The sequence below is a fragment of the Notolepis coatsorum genome (assembly GCF_963971535.1).
Source record: "Notolepis coatsorum genome assembly, chromosome: 10".
Taxonomy (NCBI): domain Eukaryota; kingdom Metazoa; phylum Chordata; class Actinopteri; order Aulopiformes; family Paralepididae; genus Notolepis; species Notolepis coatsorum.
The window spans coordinates 117,686,353-117,706,211 of NC_140174.1; the positions used below are offsets into that span (position 1 = coordinate 117,686,353).

General features: G+C 42.9%; 1 protein-coding gene across 1 annotated transcript in view; it reads left to right on the forward strand.

The window, feature by feature from the left end:
• Nucleotides 1–19,859, forward strand: part of LOC311235894 (protein mono-ADP-ribosyltransferase PARP14-like) — a 139,140-nt gene that overhangs the window by 20,705 nt on the left and 98,576 nt on the right. Inside the window, 7 exon segments of the mRNA XM_084323416.1 lie at nucleotides 3,063–3,161; nucleotides 10,624–10,803; nucleotides 14,620–14,751; nucleotides 15,828–15,929; nucleotides 16,156–17,101; nucleotides 17,104–18,348; nucleotides 19,173–19,337. Of these exon segments, the coding sequence (XP_084179542.1) occupies nucleotides 3,063–3,161; nucleotides 10,624–10,803; nucleotides 14,620–14,751; nucleotides 15,828–15,929; nucleotides 16,156–17,101; nucleotides 17,104–18,348; nucleotides 19,173–19,337 (2,869 nt within the window).

Consider the following 19,859-nt stretch of genomic DNA (forward strand, 5'->3'; position numbering starts at 1 on the left):
ACAGAGACAAAAAAGGTATGTATCTTCTTGTCTAACTCCAGGGAAGATGTTAAATAAGCTAATTTCCCAAAATAGTGGAGTTCCCCTTTAACCCTTTCACTACCGCACTACAGAAGGTTAACCCTTTCACTATCAACTACAGACAGTTAACCCTTTCACTACCACACTACAGAAGGTTAACCCTTTCACTACCACACTACAGACGGTTAACCCTTTCACTACCACACTACAGACGGTTAACCCTTTCACTACAGACGGTTAACCCTTTCACTACCGCACTACATACTATTAACCCTTTCACTACTGCACTACAGAAGGTTAACACTTTCACTACCGCACTACAGACGGTTAACCCTTTCACTACCGCACTATATACGGGTAACCCTTTCACTACCACACTACAGATGGTTAGCCCTTTCACTACCACACTACAGACTGTTAACCATTTCACTACCACACTACAGACGGTTAGCCCTTTGACTACCACACTACAGACGGTTAACCCTTTCACTACCACACTACAGAAGGTTAACCCTTTCCAAGTGAAACCGACTCTGCCCTGTGACTCTGCTGCACTGACCTAAAAATAGCTCCGCTGTCCTCACACACACTTTCGGTTCATAGTGTTGTCGTATCGATAACATGCTTAGTGTTTTTCTGCCTTGCTACTATTTTACAAATACTTAACCAAACTGGTTAATAAATGTTGTATGTGATTTCCCCCGCAGCATATCAAAGTTGCATTATAGTATAATAGTCACCGTGTTTCCCTAGCATTGGAATACATGTTAAAGGAACACGCCAACATTTGGGGAAATTAGCTTACCGTCTTCTCCAGAGAGAGACAAGAAGATAGATACCAGTTTTTCCTCTCTGTGCGTTCAGTAGAAAGCTATCCGGCTGCACGTTAGCCTAGCTTAGCACAGTGAATGGAAGCGGACATGACCGGGTAGCCTTTGGGAGAGGTGTTAGTTGGACAATGCCTAGACTACCCGGCACTGTCCGCTTCCATTCAGGATCCCCAATTAGTTACAGCGTTGTTGCAGTAGCTATTCTTCCTGGGGTCCACAAAGAACTTAGTCAGATTCAGATTCAGATTACTTTATTCACCATATTGTACAGGTACAAATGGAACGTGATTTGACATTTCAGTGCATGATTTTTTCACAAATAGGAACAACATAATAATAATAATGATAAATAAATAAGTGCAAAACAGGACAGAACAGTGAGACAACAATAAGACAGTAAAGTGCAGTGGTAGGGGACATGGATACAGTGCAGCACAGTTCAAGTCCAGAGGTCCAGCCCTAGCAGCTCGCCATAGAGGGGGGGGGGGGGAGCAGGGGGACAGGACTCCACAGAGGCCACCGGGGTGCCTCCCAGAATGATCGGGGTGGGGGGGGCTGCCTTCCGCCTGAAGTCCACTACCATCTCCACTGTTTTACTGTTTTCTGGGCGTTGAGGTCCAGGTTGTTGCAGCTGTGGCCGTGCAACATAATACTTCATCATAACATGATATTACAAGTAAACAGGACAAAGGACTAGTACCAGCGTTTCCGTTAGAACATATTCGTGCCGGTCTGGGTGACCTGCAAGATTTCTATCCCCGGACATATTCCTGAAATTCCGGTCAGAGTTTTAAACAGCAGTCTGTTATAATCACATTTTTATGAGCTAACGAATTCCGTTATATTGGACATTTGTATTAATTACATCAAGCGAAGAATGAGAAATTGATTTGCAGAATCAAATTACTATCTCTCGCCTCCCAAGTTAGTGCGATACGCTGATCCAGCATCAAGCTCCCGCCCTGCAGGCTCCCGCTGCAGCAACTGTCACACGCACCCCCAAATGAATCTCGAGTCGACATCGCTTCACCTCGTTGTATCAGACACGTCACGCATATCATAATGTTCAACTTCACACACAGCAAACTGTAGTTGATCATCACATTGCCTCGTTTGCATGCAGAGAGCGAGAGGACGAGCCACATGCTCGTAATGCGTTTGTTGATTTCATTATAGCCTACATTTAGTTATAATCAATTATATGCATTACTATGTGACACGGCAGTCAACCAACAGTTGCATTATGATTAAAAAATGTCAACACTTACTCACCCCGTCTCGTTCTGCCTATCCGTTTTGTACCTGCGACTAGATCCCCATTGCATTGGAACAGGTGGACTTCTGCGAGGCTCGCAACGGTAGCAGCAGACTGGGGATGCTCTTTGTGGTTCAATCAATAAAGTGTACTTTGTGTACGTTCAATCAATGTTATCTCTCGTACATCATAGACGCTAGACTACTAGACTATAATGTCGTACCTCAGCCAGGAGAATTTAACTTTCCACTCGGGCCGCCGCCTGAACGCTCGACATTTGTTTATTTTCCGCGGGAGCATCGGCGGTCTCTGTGACTTCAGAAGACTCATCTTCGTTGTCAATGTCATTATTATTAGACCTGCTTGTGCTTGGTTTCATGAAATATTTGTTAAGTTTAGCTTGTTTGGCCATCTCTCTCTCTTGCTCGTATAGCTGTTTGTCGTTATTATGGTGGCCAGACAGGCTCAAAAAAAGAAGAAAAAAAGATTCACATCCGAGCGGCGCCATCCGCGCTTTATTAGAGCGAAGCACAATGAAACAAATGTTCATCGCATAGGCTATTTAATTTTAGCCTATTTTAATACAATTATAATAATAAAATTGTGCTTAGAGGAATTATTTCCACCGGACATTATGACCGGAGATATTTAAATATTCGGACTTCAACATATTTTGCCAGTCAAATACCGGTAATTACCGGCTAACGGAAACGCTGACTTGTACAACCATATTGCACATTCCACCTACCCCTGTCTGCTACCTTTGTTACACATGGCTACGAACCAATCAAATTGCTTGACTTGTTTTATAAGCTCCAATATACAATAATCCAATAAGCAATTTATGTGAAAGGGCTAAGAATACTTAACTGTACACAACTATATGCCCACACATTTTGTTCATACACGTCTAATTGAACAGCTAACTAACCTGATGTTGTTCCTCTTAATCCTAGGCTTGCTCAAAGATCCCCCTGGCTGTACAGGTGGACTCTGGCCTCCCTCTGCAGCTGGGAAGAGTATTGCAGTGGACAAAGATCATACAACCAAAGACGGTATATAGTTGATGAAGAGAGTGGAAGGTCTTGGGAAAATGTTTCTTCCTAGGGCTTTCCTAGGCCATAAGGATGAGATAAAATAAGTTAACGTACAATTGTTTATAAAAAAATAACCCATAGTGGTGCGGCTGGGTAGCGTAGAGGACTCTGGAATCTAATCCAGCTGTCAGCGGTACCTCCGGCTTGGTCAGTCGTCCCTATGAACACAATTGTCAGTGTTAGCGGGTGGGAAGCCGGCGGGGGTACGAGTCCTGGTTGTTGCAAACAGCGACTCCTACTGGTCGGTCGGGGCGCCTGTTCAGCAGGGAGGGGATCTGGGGGAATTAGCGTGAACCTCCGCACGCGTTACGTTCCTCGCTGTCGGGTGAAAAGAAGCGGCTGGCGACTCCACATGTATCGGAGGAGGCATGTGGTACTTCTACACACCCTCCCCAGGCCGACAGTGGGGCAATGCGCGCAATGACCAGGAAGGGAATTGTCATAACGACTAAATTGGGATGGGAGAAAAAGATAGAAAGGCAAAAAAAATATATATATATATATAAATAAAATAACCCATAGTTTCAGAGACTCGTAGTAACGTCCCATGGACTGCTGCCAGACATCCAACTAACCTAATATCTGACTCCCACCTAAATGGACAATATACTTACCTTATGCATACCGCACCTTATGTGAGCATGTACAGTATCAGAGCATGTATTTAGAATTTAGCATTTTAGTATCCAGCATTCTTAGATTGTATATTCGATTAGATTTAGACTATTGGATTATCAGATTATATATTGCATATATTTAGCATTTTTAGATTATATATTGGATTAGATTTAGACTATTTGATTACTAGATTATATATTGCATATATTTAGCATTTCGTTTCTTAGATTATATATTAGATTATATTTAGATTATTAGATTATATATGTAACCATATTTATTGTAGGGCAAAATAACAGAGGGCATACAGTACATACCCTCATCTCGCACCTTGTTGCCCATATGCGCATGTCCAGAGTTAACTATATTGTTTACACTGCCTTTTTATTCAATACATTTTTTTACTTCTCCACTGTACTATAATTTTCTGTGACCTGTATGTCTTCTACTACCTGTACCTCCCCTCCCCCCTCCCCCATACTGCTATGATGCCTGAATAAAGGAATATCTTATCTTAGGGCTGGGCGATAAAATGATAATAATAATTATCGCAATATATTTTTATAATCGATAATAAAAATAATATCGATAATACATTATTATTTATTTGTTTGTATTGTGACCTGCAACAGGGCAGCTTTAAAACCAGAGACAGTGGACAGACTTGTCTTTCTTGCCTGCAACTTAAAGTAATGGCTTTGCTTGTCCAAGTGACAATACTGACCAAATTGAGATATCTTTTTCTCTTGTCCATTTATTTTGTTTGCTTTCTAATTTAAAATACAGTTTGAAACCGTCTGTACACAGTAGGCTATGTGTGCTAGCAGAGCTAGTCTCCAGTCACGAGTCACAGTGCACGTGTGCGATGGTTTGTCCACCAAAAAAGTGCCAAAAAAATTAAAAGAAACTAGCAGAGCCAGAACTGTTCAACTCCCCTGGAGCCACAGCCAGCAGAGAAGCCTGTTTACTTTCGCTTTCAAACCAGCTGCAGCCTGAGAACTGGGCCCTATTCCCCGTACCTGGTTCAACTAAGTCGATCAAAAGTCCCATTATCCAGATTCAATTAACCCGATGTTTGAATCCGCGCTTTCCCTGTTCCTCGAACGCTGATTCAGTCTTGTTAATTCGAACCAGACTTGATACTCAGGATAAGTGCGCACGGCCGCCTCACCTGAAAAGACAGCAGGTGTCGATTGCAGAAATCCTGATTTTCTAACGGCATTGATTGATTGATTTAAAACTTTATTAACAGCTTGCAGAATGGGTACAATACAGTTCGGCTCAATAGCCTCGCCGACAAGTTAAATGCATAATCTATAGGCTAATGTTAAGTCCCTCATTACCCCAATCAATCAGATTATATTTCTTTAACCCTTTCACTGCCACACTACAGAAGGTTAACCCTTTACTATCACACTACCGACGGTTATTGTCGGTAGTGGGTTAACCTTCTGTATGGTGGCAGTGAAAGGGTTAACCTGTTGTGTGGCAGTGAAAGGGTTAACCTTCTGTGTATTGTCGCAGTGAAAGGGTTAACCGTTTGGTAGTGCGGCAGTGAAAGGGTTAAATGTGCCTGCTGGCAGTAGGCTTAATGGAATGAATAATCGAATGAGATCTATTGCTAGCGAAAATAATTAGTTCAACTCTTTCAGAATAAGTAGATACAAACAAGCCCAAAGAGTATCTAATTGATACGAATTAATAGATACTTATGAGGATATCTGTACTGTATGCGCTCGGCTTAGGTATCATGTACTTTATATATAAATACATGGTTCCCAAAGTTTCAAGGCGCGACCCGAAATAACGTGTCAGAGAGGCTTGGAGGGAGGCTATATACAGTTTCACTATTAATCAGGTTTTAATCTGTTTCGGACATCATCCATACATGCATTGAATTGATTAACCTTTGGTTTATACCAGTGACACATGTTCATCATCAGCTAACGGTGCTTGAACAGATAAATGCATTTTCTCAAATGCATTAATGTCAACGGCTCATTCAATTTCTCAAATCCGTCAAACAGCGCATCTCATCAGACATTTTAATCCCAGTTACAATATCACAATAACGTGTGAGTGACAGTGATACAATTCAACAATCCACAGATTCAGATTCCTCGTAATTCATAATCCACAGTCCACGCATAGACACTTCAATTTATGCTTGAATGAAACACAATCCGGGCGCTCCGTTAACACTTTGGTTGCCTAAGGTTAAATTAATGATATACCATAGATTGCCAGCGCTATTTGTCTATGGAGAAAGTCCCCTTCTTTGCAGGGCTATAACTTTTTAAATTCTATTGCTACATTGCCATTATTAGGGCCCATTCAAAGTCCTATATGTATTGTTCATTGTGTAGCAACGTTAAACTTTTTCATTCACATATTCATAGTAAAGTATGGTCTAATGTATAAGTATGTTTTCATCTCTTTCTGCAGCTTTCTCCAGAACGTGATATATAGCCCCAAATGCATTATATTGATGATGAAATACAGTTTGATGGCAATCAGCGCGATATAAAAAATTCCAACTAGACGTACTTCTAGAAGTTACTACACGTCATCTGATGTTGACCGGATGGGCGAGGGGGCGTTTATAATTCCGTGGGCAGCGTTATACCAATCATCTAATGTGGGTCAAATGTTGATAATATCAGTTATTATCGAAGACGGTAACGTTACACGCTGAAACTCACCCCAGTCTCCGCGCGCCGTTGGGCGATCATCGTCGAGTAGAAATTTTATCATTATGGGATATATTATTACCCGGTCCATCTCCAGCTTGTATAATGGTATATACGTCCAAATCATGTTGTTTATCGAGTTATTGGCAATCGATCGCTATGTAGTGTGACGAGCTAGAGTGCCGGAACCTATACCGAGTGCCCGGAAGTAATATGGCCGACCAGCAAAACCTCTACTGCGCTTCCTGTTAAGTGGTTGCGCCGATCGGCCACCAGATGGCGCTCCTGAACCGCCAGAGAGCTCAGTGGGTCCTGCTGGTGGATCTCAGGCCAGCGGAGGGACATTATGAATCCGATCGCAGATTTTTGAAATATTGATATAAGGACGCTGTACAGCGTCCCCCGGCACCTTTAGCATGGCCAGGAAAGACGTCTAAAGACGGGTCCCGCCACTCAAAGTGTTAAGCAAATACATCCACAGCAGAGAATATGAAACTAATCAGAGCCAAACACCCGATTTTTATTTCATTCATTAAAAATGTCCCCGCAGGATTCACATTTGCAATGCGCCGTTATTAAAATAACCACATGCAGTGTGTATCGCGACTCCGAGCGCCGTATCCGTATAAATATGACGTGCATTATTTAGGACAAAGTAAATCTATAGGCTGAATATGATTTATTATCAGCATTTTATGTATATTATTTTACATTTCAAAAGCCCCCTCTAGAAGAACGAAGCACAAAAACATAATTCAGAATGGTATAAATGGGATCTAGACTGTGAGAATCTTTCAGGAAGCGAGCTGGGATTTCTTTGCGAGGGTGTGGCCATGCAGCATGCAGGTTATCCAGCTAACTCAGGGGTCAGGAACTTTTTTGACTGGGAGAGCCATAAAAGCCAAATATTTCTAAATATATTTAATTGAGAGCCATATAGTATTTTTAACGTATAATAAATTAAATATGTCTTACTTTTAATGCAACTTCTGGTGCTGCATGGTTTTGCTGATGGCCTTGTAGTCTGGTTCATATGTGGTGAGGTTGAGCTTCATGCAGGCATTGAGGCTTCCATCTTTAGTGTGAGCGTAGGTTGGTCTTAATGTTCCTCATATGCGAGAATGACTGCTCACATGCATATGTAGAGCCAAACATGGTCAATACGGCAATACTCACATGCTGCATTGTGTGGTAAGTCACAGGAAGCTTGTTCCACGTTTTAAGAATCAGCTGGTCTTCAGGTTGAAGATTTTTCATTTCTGTCCACTTGTGTTCCCTTGCCAGCTCTGCTCACTGTCGCGCAAGACTTTCCAACTCTCCATTAAGTGACTTGAACTTACTCATCCACATGTCTGATGCCTTCAGGTCAGCAACTTCCAGCTCAAAGTCTCCGATAGAGACCCCGGGGATGCATGTCAGGTCGATTTTGTCCACTGCACACACTCATGTGGATGAGTGATGAACTTGAAAAGACCAGTGCGCGCACGAAATTCTCCAAAACTTGCTTTGAATGACTGCAGGAGATTGGACGTAAAGCCAGCTAGCTGCTGGAGATCCAGATGTTGAGTGGAGTCACTTGCTAAGCATGCATCTCTAAATTGTTGCAGTCTTTCAAAATGCAGAAGACGACCTGTTTCAATGTCCCTGAGAAAGACTTCCAGCTTGCTTTCAAATGCAAACACTGCTTGTTGAAGGGATGAGATTGTATGTTCAATACCTTGCATTTTCACATTGAGCTGGTTCAGATGGCCAGTTTTTTTTCTTTAGCAAACTCCATGAAAGACGTGAATAAATCCTCTCCTCTTGTTGTCCCTTTCATTGGCAAAACAGCCAAGCTTTCCTCACGCAGTGTGTCACCTGCAGCATACCTGGCAATTATACTGCACTGAGATAGATGGCTAACATCTGTTGACTCATCTAACATGAGATAAAAGTATGTCCCGGCGTTTATGTCCTTAATTTGTGTTTCCTCGACTTGATTTGCCATCATGATGCTACGACCGTGCACAGTTCTTGCTGACAGGGGCATGTCTTTTATCAGTTTGATTATCTTGTCTTTATTTGGGAAGTCATCAAACAGTTCATTGGCCACATCAAGCATGAATGTTTTGGCATACTCACCATCTGTGAATGGCTTTCCATTACTATTGCCAAAGCACCCGCAAAGCTAGCGGAATTCCCATCACCTTGCTTGGTCCACACGTTTCTGCTGACTCGTCTGCACTCTCTGCTGTAGCTCCTCGCATGCCCTTTTCCTGCTGTCCCCCGCTGGATATTTTGATGCAAATGAAGCATGGTGCGTATCGAAGTGCCGCTTTATATTTGACCGTTTCATCGATGCAATTTTATCATTGCATATTAGACATACCGCAGATCCTGCTCCCTCCACAAATGCAAATTCCTCTGTCCACGCAGCCTGGAATGCACGGTAATCATCGTCTTTTTTTCTTTTCGCCATCTTTTCTGTTACAAGGTTTGAAGCGGATAAACTAGTTGGCTATCTGATCAAATTTATTTCTTCACCTTTACAATGACCGGGACATGCTCGCGAGCCATTGGTTCCCGACCCGTGAAATTTATCTTCAAAACTAATTTCTATTTACTTTTAAATGACACAGTATTATTAACACTTTAAGTGCCGAAAACGTGTTTAGGAGTCTTTCCTAGCCATGCTCAAGTTGCCGAGGACGCCCTAACTCGTCTTTAATATCAATATTTCAAAAATCTGTGATCGAAATCATATTTTCCCTCCGCAGCCCTGAGACACAGTGCTGGTCTCCTCTCAACCCTCTAGCGGTTCAAGAGCGCCATCTGGTGGCAGATCGGCAGATCGCCCAACAGGAAGTCACCCTTTGAACCAGTAGTACTCATCCAAATGTGGTCCGGCCACTCTCTATAGCTCCTGCGACTCCATCTTGAAACACTGGATAATAGATCGCTCGCCCTAACTCAATAAACAACGTTATTTGGACGTATATACTATTATACAACCTGGAAATGGATCGGATATTTCTACGTCCCATAATAGGAATATTTCAGTTCCACGCTCATCGTCCAGCGGCCCGAGGAAGCCACGGTAAGATTCAGCGTTATTCTCTAACGTCTTCTTTACTAACTGCTATGATGAACATATGACCCACATTAGATGAATGGTATAACGTTGCCCACGGAATTATAAACGCCCCCTCGCCCATCCGGTCAACATCAGATGACGTGTAGTAACTTCTAGAAGTACCTCCAGCTGACATTTTTTATCTGGCACAGATCGCTATCAAACTGTATTTCATCATCAATATAATGCATTTGGAGCTATAAATCACGTTCTGGAGAAAGCTGCAGAAAAAGATAAAAACATACTTATACTTTAGACCATATTTTAGTATGAATATGTGAATGAAAAAGTTTAACGTTCATACACCCTGAACAATACATATAGGACATTGAATGGGCCCTAATAATGGCAATCTAGCAATAGAATTAAAAAAGTTATAGCCCTGCAAAGAAGGGGAACTTCTCCATAGACAAATAGAGCTGGCAAGGGATGGTATATCATGAATTTAACCTTCGGCAGTTAAAGTGTTAAGAAATATCACAAGTATTAAAAAAATTAAAATTTTATTTTTTTACTCAAAATTGTCTGGGAGCCATAATATGCCATCACAGGAAGAGCCATATATGGCTCGCGACCACTGAGCTAACTGAACTAAACTCTGCTCTGGAGCAGGTTCAAACTTTCTGATCTGTTACCATGGTGATTTAGACAATCCTACGTCGGGGAACGGAAAGTTCTAGCTTAAGTCAAGCTATGCTGAAAATTATCCCGCTAACTCAGTTAGCCAGGTACGAGGAACAGGGCCCTGGAGTGTGAGGGGCTGTAACACTAAAGATGGCGGCAACGACAAAGAATTGCTGCAAAATAAACATACATTTGTTGTTTGAATAATAATAATTTTTTTTTTTTTTATATACTAATAAAAATATCAATTATCGATATCGAACTATATGAACATTTTTATCGTGATAAAATGTTTGCCCATATCGCCCAGCCCCATCTTCTCTTCTTATCTCATGCTGGTCACCGGCCGCATGCTGTCCCCCTCTCCCTCCACCAGGTGGCGAGGCTCCCCAGAGCGTGGCGGTGTTGCTGGAAAGCATCCCGGGGGAGATGTCCAGGGAGTTCCTGCTGATGCTGCTGGACCACCTGTCGGGTCTAAGCGAGGTCAGAGGGGACTACGGTCTGGAGGTCATCTGGGAGACGAACAACGCAGCGGTGACCTTCAGCCACCGGAGCGGTACGAAGCCATTCATAATGGTCCTTTAATCCTTCTAATCCACTACCAAACGGTTAACCCTTTCACTGCGACAATACACAGAAGGTTAACCCTTTCACTGCCACACGACAGCAGGTTAACCCTTTCCCTGCCACACTACAGAAGGTTAACCCTTTACTATCACACTACCGACGGTAACCGGTCCGTCGGTAGTGTGATAGTAAAGGGTTAACCTTCTGTAGTGTGGCAGTGAAAGGGTCAACCGGAACGAGGCGTTTGGAAATGCATTTTTACTGTCGGGTGAGGAGGGCGACATGTGTGGAGGCTTCCCCTCTGAGGCCTCTGTTCACCCCCCCCCCTCCGTATGCTCCCCCTTTCTCTCCCCTCGCACCCTTCACCTGTTCCCCACAACCCGCCCCTTTTTACCCAGAAAGCTTAAGAGGCAAGCTCACAGAATTGGGGAACCTTGGGTTTTCAGGGCGGCGACAGTGGCTCGGGAGGTAGATACCACCCATTAACCCCATGTAATCTGTCACCTTGTTTGTAGAGCTAAACCTATATTTTATATTATAGCTATGGATCCAATATTGTCAATTGACAGTATGAACCTTCCGTTCAATTTGCCATAAAGAAATATTTTTTCCATCGATACGTTCCCGTTTTATACCGTGGTGAATATGAGTGTTATATCGGAATGATCTGGGATAATTCCTGTGAGGCTATTTATAAGGCGCAATGCTAATAACTAGGGGTGTAACGATGCAACCTCACAACGATTCGATTCGATTACGATTCTTCAGGCAACGATTCAATGCATCATGAAATCTCTTCATTTGACCACGATTCGATTCGATACATTTTCTATAAATGTTCTATTAATTTTCTATCAGTTAATTCCCCAAAAAAAATGTATACACAAATGTGGCTGGGGGAACTGATTCACTCAGCATGAATGGACTATAGGTCAATAAAAACAATACACAAAAAAAAAAACATTAAAAAAAATATATAAAAAAACTAAATTTTTTTGATTAATTTAGATTATAATCGATTCTAACATTCAAATCAATGCATCGAATCGTACACATTAGAATCTATGCATTTCGATTAATCTATGCATCGTTACACCCTTACTAATAACGTTAAATCCATTGGCGGTTCTACCACATGCATAATTAATTCTCCGGTTCTACCACATGTGCGTTATTAACCTCTCCGGTTCTACCTCACGCATTATTAACCTCTCCAGTTCTACCACATGTGCGTTATTAACCTCTCCAGTTCTTCCACATGTGTGTTATTAACCTCTCCAGTTCTTCCACATGTGTGTTATTAACCTCTCCCGTTCTTCCACATGTGCGTTATTAACCTCTCCAGTTCTACCACATGTGTGTTATTAACCTCTCCAGTTCTACCACATGTGTTATTAACCTCTCCAGTTCTACCACACGCATAATTAACCTCTCCACTTCTACCACATGTGTGTTATTAACCTCTCCCGTTCTTCCACATGTGCGTTATTAACCTCTCCGGTTCTACCACATGTGCGTTATTAATCTCTCCAGTTCTACCACATGTGTGTTATTAACCTCTCCAGTTCTTCCACATGTGCGTTATTAACCTCTCCGGTTCTACCACATGTGCGTTATTAATCTCTCCAGTTCTACCACATGTGCGTTATTAACCTCTCCAGTGCCACCACATGTGTGTTATTAATCTCTCCAGTTCTACCACATGTGCGTTATTAACCTCTCCAGTTCCACCACATGTGCGTTATTAACCTCTCCAGTTCCACCACATGTGTTATTAATCTCTCCAGTTCCACCACATGTGTGTTATTAACCTCTCCAGTTCTACCACATGTGTGTTATTAACCTCTCCGCTTCCACCACATGTGTGTTATTAACCTCTCCAGTTCTACCACATGTGTGTTATTAACCTCTCCAGTTCTACCACATGTGTTATTAACCTCTCCAGTTCCACCACATGTGTGTTATTAACCTCTCCAGTTCTACCACATGTGTGTTATTAACCTCTCAGGTTCCACCACATGTGTGTTATTAACCTCTCCGGTTCCACCACATGTGTGTTATTAACCTCTCCAGTTCTTCCACATGTGCGTTATTAACCTCTCCAGTTCTACCACATGTGTGTTATTAACCTCTCCAGTTCTTCCACATGTGCGTTATTAACCTCTCCAGTTCTACCACATGTGTGTTATTAACCTCTCCAGTTCCACCACATGTGTGTTATTAACCTCTCCGGTTCTACCACATGTGCGTTATTAATCTCTCCAGTTCTACCACATGTGTGTTATTAACCTCTCCAGTTCCACCACATGTGTGTTATTAACCTCTCCAGTTCTACCACATGTGTGTTATTAACCTCTCCAGTTCTTCCACATGTGCGTTATTAACCTCTCCAGTTCTACCACATGTGTGTTATTAACCTCTCCAGTTCTTCCACATGTGCGTTATTAATCTCTCCAGTTCTACCACATGTGTGTTATTAACCTCTCCAGTTCTACCACATGTGTGTTATTAACCTCTCCAGTTCTACCACATGTGTGTTATTAACCTCTCCGGTTCTACCACATGTGCGTTATTAACCTCTCCAGTTCTTCCACATGTGCGTTATTAACCTCTCCAGTTCTACCACATGTGCGTTATTAACCTCTCCAGTTCTTCCACATGTGCGTTATTAACCTCTCCAGTTCTACCACATGTGCGTTATTAACCTCTCCAGTTCTACCATATGTGTGTTATTAACCTCTCCAGTTCTACCACATGTGCGTTATTAACCTCTCCAGTTCCACCACATGTGTGTTATTAACCTCTCCAGTTCTACCACATGTGCGTTATTAACCTCTCCAGTTCTTCCACATGTGCGTTATTAATCTCTCCAGTTCCACCACATGTGTGTTATTAACCTCTCCAGTTCCACCACATGTGTGTTATTAATCTCTCCAGTTCCACCACATGTGTGTTATTAACCCCTCCAGTTCCACCACATGTGTGTGTTATTAACCTCTCCAGTTCCACCACATGTGTGTTATTAACCTCTCCAGTTCCACCACATGTGTGTTATTAACCTCTCCGGTTCCACCACATGTGTGTTATTAACCTCTCCAGTTCTACCACATGTGTGTTATTAACCTCTCCAGTTCTACCACATGTGTTATTAACCTCTCCAGTTCCACCACATGTGTGTTATTAACCTCTCCAGTTCTACCACATGTGTGTTATTAACCTCTCCAGTTCCACCACATGTGTGTTATTAACCTCTCCAGTTCTACCACATGTGTGTTATTAACCTCTCCAGTTCTACCACATGTGTGTTATTAACCTCTCCAGTTCCACCACATGTGTGTTATTAACCTCTCCAGTTCCACCACATGTGTGTTATTAACCTCTCCAGTTCTACCACATGTGTGTTATTAACCTCTCCAGTTCTACCACATGTGTGTTATTAATCTCTCCAGTTCTACCACATGTGTGTTATTAACCTCTCCAGTTCCACCACATGTGTGTTATTAACCTCTCCAGTTCCACCACATGTGTGTTATTAACCTCTCCGGTTCTACCACATGTGTGTTATTAACCTCTCCAGTTCTACCACATGTGTGTTATTAACCTCTCCAGTTCTACCACATGTGTGTTATTAACCTCTCCAGTTCCACCACATGTGTGTTATTAACCTCTCCAGTTCCACCACATGTGTGTTATTAACCTCTCCAGTTCCACCACATGTGTGTTATTAACCTCTCCAGTTCTACCACATGTGTGTTATTAACCTCTCCGGTTCTACCACAAGCTTGATACAGTTGTTCTTGTGTAGATGCGGATAGATTCCTCACTGCCAGCCGGACCATGGAGATGTTCACGAAGCATGGAATGGCTGCCCGTTGGCTGGAGAGAACACGCTGTGTCAGGGTGGAGGACCTGGAGGGAGATCTCACCCACATTAAAGGTATGTTGTAGTGTTTTATATATATATACTTACTTATACATCTGCATATAACCCATATAACTCTGTATGATAGCGTGTACAATATGCAAATATATATATAGACAATACATTTGGATGTTATATAATCTAATGTAAAGTTGAACACCCAAATCTGCTCTTGTTTTGCTACTTTTGTTTTAGATCAATATCAAAAGCAAGCGTCCTCATAAACATGGAAGTGTGCTGTTTTAACCAGTCACATATTCCTGCTAATAAATAGATGATTTTCGTACTGGGTTCAAAACACTTTCAATCAATTCAGGAAGTGGATTATCGTAAAAAAAAGTATTCACGAGTTCAACTCACACAAATGAAAAAGGCAGTTTGTGACACCTAGTACCTGACTGCCAAGGAGTTAAAAATGCAGCCAAACTTTAGATTGGATTTTCTTAGTTTTTCTTTGCTCTGAGACTTGAGGTTTAACTAGATTAAAATAAGCATATATCTTCTTCAAATATTTTCAGATTTCAATGTATGACACATCATTTGAAAGCGTACATTCTGTACTATCACAATGCGTAGTAATCTGAAATATGACAGAGGGAGACTTGTGCCAGGAACTGCTGAGCTTGGTCACATATTTATTTACATGTTGATTTGATTTTGATTACATTTGAAATCTTTATTTCGATCATGTAAATAAATAAATACAAACAATATAAAATCAAAACAAATCATTGATCTCAAAAAATTAAATAAAAAATTATTAAAATAAACAAAAGCAAAACTCAATTTAAATGTTCGAAAACGAGTAGGAATAAGTATACACTTATTTAATCCTACCCCTTTTCCACTACTCAAATGAGTGTACTAATTTAAAACCTTACAAAACAATATATATATATATATATATATATATATATATATATATATATATATATATGCAAAACAAAAAACTGAAATTATATATGTAAAACATGAAAGAAATAAAATAAAAATGTAATGTAATTTAATGATTTGATTGAATTGAGAGTAAATTGACCACAGCCATGTTGATATTGATAAGTTGCCATATTTGTGTCTATACACCTTTAAAGACATGCTGGGTCTCTACTTTGAGAAGAGCTGGGCTCTGCCTAGCAACATCGATGTCATACCTGAGGAGCAGGCTGCCATTGTTACCTTTTCTGACACAAAAAGTAAGTTCCTGTTCTCTGAATAAGTTACAGTTTTATTATTTTATTGTTGTTTGGCTATATTGTATCACATTAAAATATATTATGCATATAATATAATAAACTGCAAAATATAAAAACAATTAACATATAGTTAATAATGAACTTTCAAATAGAATCATCAGATTTACTTCAATGCTACCTTCATTGTGTTATCGATGGTTATTCCGTTTCCCATCATTTGTCCCAGTTGCGGAAACCATTCCGCAGAGAAAAGACCACGTTTTGGCCCGAGTCCCCATCAAGGTGTATCCCTACTACGTGTCCCTGGGGACGGCCCTGTACGGCGAGGACCGGCCAACGTGGAAGATGCCTGACGCCTTCACAGAGAGCGTCCACCACGCTGTGTGGAAGTTCCTCCTCATGAAGAAACAGTCGAAACACCTCAACGACCAGATGGCGTCCTGCTTCTGCAGCGTGGACATGGACAGGCCGGAGGTGAGGCTCAGCCCCCTGCCGAGCCTGTTGAGACGGAAGAGCGCGACCGAGAGACACGCGGACGAGTGGAGGGACGGCGCCCTGGCCGCCTTCCGTCAGCTCTTGGCTCCCTACACGGCGTTCGAGTGCGTCGCAGACGCGCCCGCCTGGCGCTCGGCGGAGGGCGAGGTGCGTTTGGTCGTGAAAGAAGACGGAGTCCTACTGATGGACGCGTCCAGAGGTGTCCTGACGGTGGCGGGCGGAGCCGAGGACATGAGGCGGATCAGAGGTCCAGTGGAGAGTATCGTTCAAAGGGCCACAAGTCAGATGAAGAGACAGAGGGACGGAGGGTCAGAGGACGTGCCGATACCGCCCGCTAAATACTACATTCTACAGCAGGAGGGACTGCTGGGGGCCGCAGCGGACATCTCCCCCGAGATGCTGCTCTCCTATCGAGAGGACACCGACACCTTGACCATCTCGGGCCTACCTGAAGAGGTTTTAAAAGCCAAGTATTGGATCCTTGAGAGGGAGCAAAGGATGAGCAAGAGACCACTGGACATGGACCCACATATCCTGGACTTCCTGAAGTCAGTGGACTGCATGGATATGTCACAGGATCTGTTCACGTCGCAGGGAATCAGCGCCGTTTACAATGTGGAGGGGACAGCCGTTTTCCTCATGGGGAGCTCGGACGACATCCTGGCCGATGCAGAAAGAACTCGGACGACATCCTGGCCGATGCAGAAAGAAAGATGAACACTGCTTTGTCACACCACAGTGTGTTAGTCACAGACCAGGAAGTGCTACGAATGCCCAAGTGGACTCAGCTGATCAAACAGCTTGTGGATTCCTGCAACTCCTCAACGAAGAAGACTGTGTCTATCCAGACCCACACAGGCTGTGTAACGGTGTCTGGCTTCATCAATCCAGTGAAGGAGGTCAGTCGAAACCTGGAGGACTTCGTCGCTAGTTACTCAAGGGTCCAAAGAGCAATCCACGTCAAGTCCTGCGCTGTGATGCAGTTCATCCAAGAGAACAAGTCCCAAGAATGGCCCCGTTTTGCTCCTGAGGTGATGGTCCGCTTTGATCCCAGGAGACGAAGAATCAACATCACCGGTGCTTGTCTCCATGTCCAGAAAGCCAAGGAGTCTTTTCAGAGGATGGCTGCCGCTCTCCAAACCGATTCTCTCACAGTCGATAAGCCAGGGGCTAAGAAGTACTTCTTGGAGCAGGGCAGCAGGCTCCTGGACACTGTGATGAAAGAGAACAACTGTGTGGTGATTCTGCATGAAGAGAATGAGGAGGAGGAGGAGGAGGATGACGACAAGGAAGAGGATGAGGGGCAAGAGACCTACTGTGAAGTGCGAACGGCCAGTGGAATTCTGTTCTCGGTCAGAAGAGCCAATATCTGCAGGGTCAAAGTGGACGCTGTTGTCAACGCAGCCAATGAGGAGCTGAAGCACAACGGAGGCGTGGCTTTGGCTCTGCTCAAAGCCGCAGGGCCACGACTGCAGAAACTCAGCGACGACCTCGTCGCCAAGTGTGGACCTCTGCAGGCAGGAGACGCCGTCGTGACGGATTCCTGTAAGCTGCCCTGCTCGTTTGTGATCCACGCGATCGGCCCGGTGTTCTCCGATCACGATCAGAAGTCGGCGGTGTCGTGCCTGAAACTCGCGGTCAAAGAAAGCCTGAGGAAGGCTACGGCGTCCCAGTGCTCCACGGTCGCTTTGCCGGCACTGAGTTCCGGGATCTACGGTTTCCCCCTCGAGCTCTGCGCCGACACCATCGCCAAGGCAGTGCGGGAGTACACCGAGAATAACGAAGGTCGGACATCCCTGACGGAGGTTCACCTGGTGGACATCAATGAGAACACGGTCAGAGCCCTGGCCCGGGCCGTCAGCGAGGTATTCGCAGACCTTCACCCGAGGATGACCGTACCGAAGAAGGGAGATGACACGAGCAGGTAAAATTGAAGGCAACCAGGATATTGATATTGTACTTAGAGATATTGTAAATTCAAGTTTCAAAGTTCAAGTTCATGTTTTATTTGTCACATATAAGGTACATACATTACAGTGAAATGCTTGTTTCTGTATGAGCCCCCTGAGTTTGTGCTTCATACAGTAAAAGTAAAAAGGATAAAAACCAAACGCTGTACAAAATATACAATATACAAAACTAAATGCAAAAATTCTCAAATTAGGTAGGAATGTAGTGCACACTTTTTAATAATAAATAGATACAATATGGTGTAGTGTTAAAAGGTGTTTAAAGCTGTGTAGGATCTAGGCCTAGAACTGCACCCTGAGAGAGGGAACTGCGCCCTGAGAGGGAGGTTTGCCCTGAGTGGGAGGTTTGAAGGGTCAAAGTGGGTCTAAAACAGGAGGGAAGACTGTCAAGTTTTAAACTGTGGATACAAAACAGAGAAGGTAAAGACGACTTTGAACTGTTGAGTTTTTTTTGAATTTTTTTAATCTATTCTATTCTACTATTTTATTGCACTGCACTATTGCACTATTTTACTCTGTCTATTTTATCTTACTCTTTTTATTATTGTCTATTTAAAACTGAATCAAACCATAAACAAGGTGGCCTGTTGGGATGTTAGATCCTAATGTGAAAAACTGTGATTTTATATGTCTGCACTTTATGTGCTCATGTCTTTTTTCTGTTGTGAAGCACTTTGAGCTGCAGTTTCTGTATGAAAGGTGCTATACAAATAAAGTTTATTATTATTATTATTATTATTTTGACACTGCCTGACCGTCGATGTATTCCCACGGTTAGCGCGTATCGAGGAAGAGGAGCATCGGGGCGCAGTGGAAGTCGAGGCTCCACCAATGGGAGGGGACACGGGAAAAACCAGAGAGGAGGAGGACAGGGAGGAGCTGGAGGGAGAGGAAACCGGTCTCGAGGAGAACACCAGGGACACCTTAACCAAGAAAGAGGACGGTATGTGACTTAAGCATCTATACTATACCACGTTAACACATTCTGGCCCATTTGGATCCGTCTAATCCCACTCTATACGGCCAGCAAATCAAAACAAACTTTCATTCTGCGTGAGGTTGTTTGTAGAGCTAAATATATACTTTATAGTATTGCTATCTGTCCATTCTCATTGTCAATTGACACTATAAACCATCCCTTCAATATACCTTATACAAATAATTTTTTCATCAATACGTTCCCATTTTATAGCGTCGTGAATAGGAACTATATAGCAAAATGTTCTGGGGTATTTCCTGGAAGGCGAGTTACAAGGCGCTAAGCTAATAACGTTAAATCGAATGGCGTTTCGGCCATAGACCAGCTAGAGATACAAATCTAAATGCATTTGATCGGTATCATGGTCCACCATGACTGCATGAAAGGGGGGGGGGGGGGGGGGGGGGGGCGGGGGACGTCGTTTCTGATTATTGATTACCAATAACGGCATTAGCCTAATTCGCTGACCGGGTGGATGGCTATCAA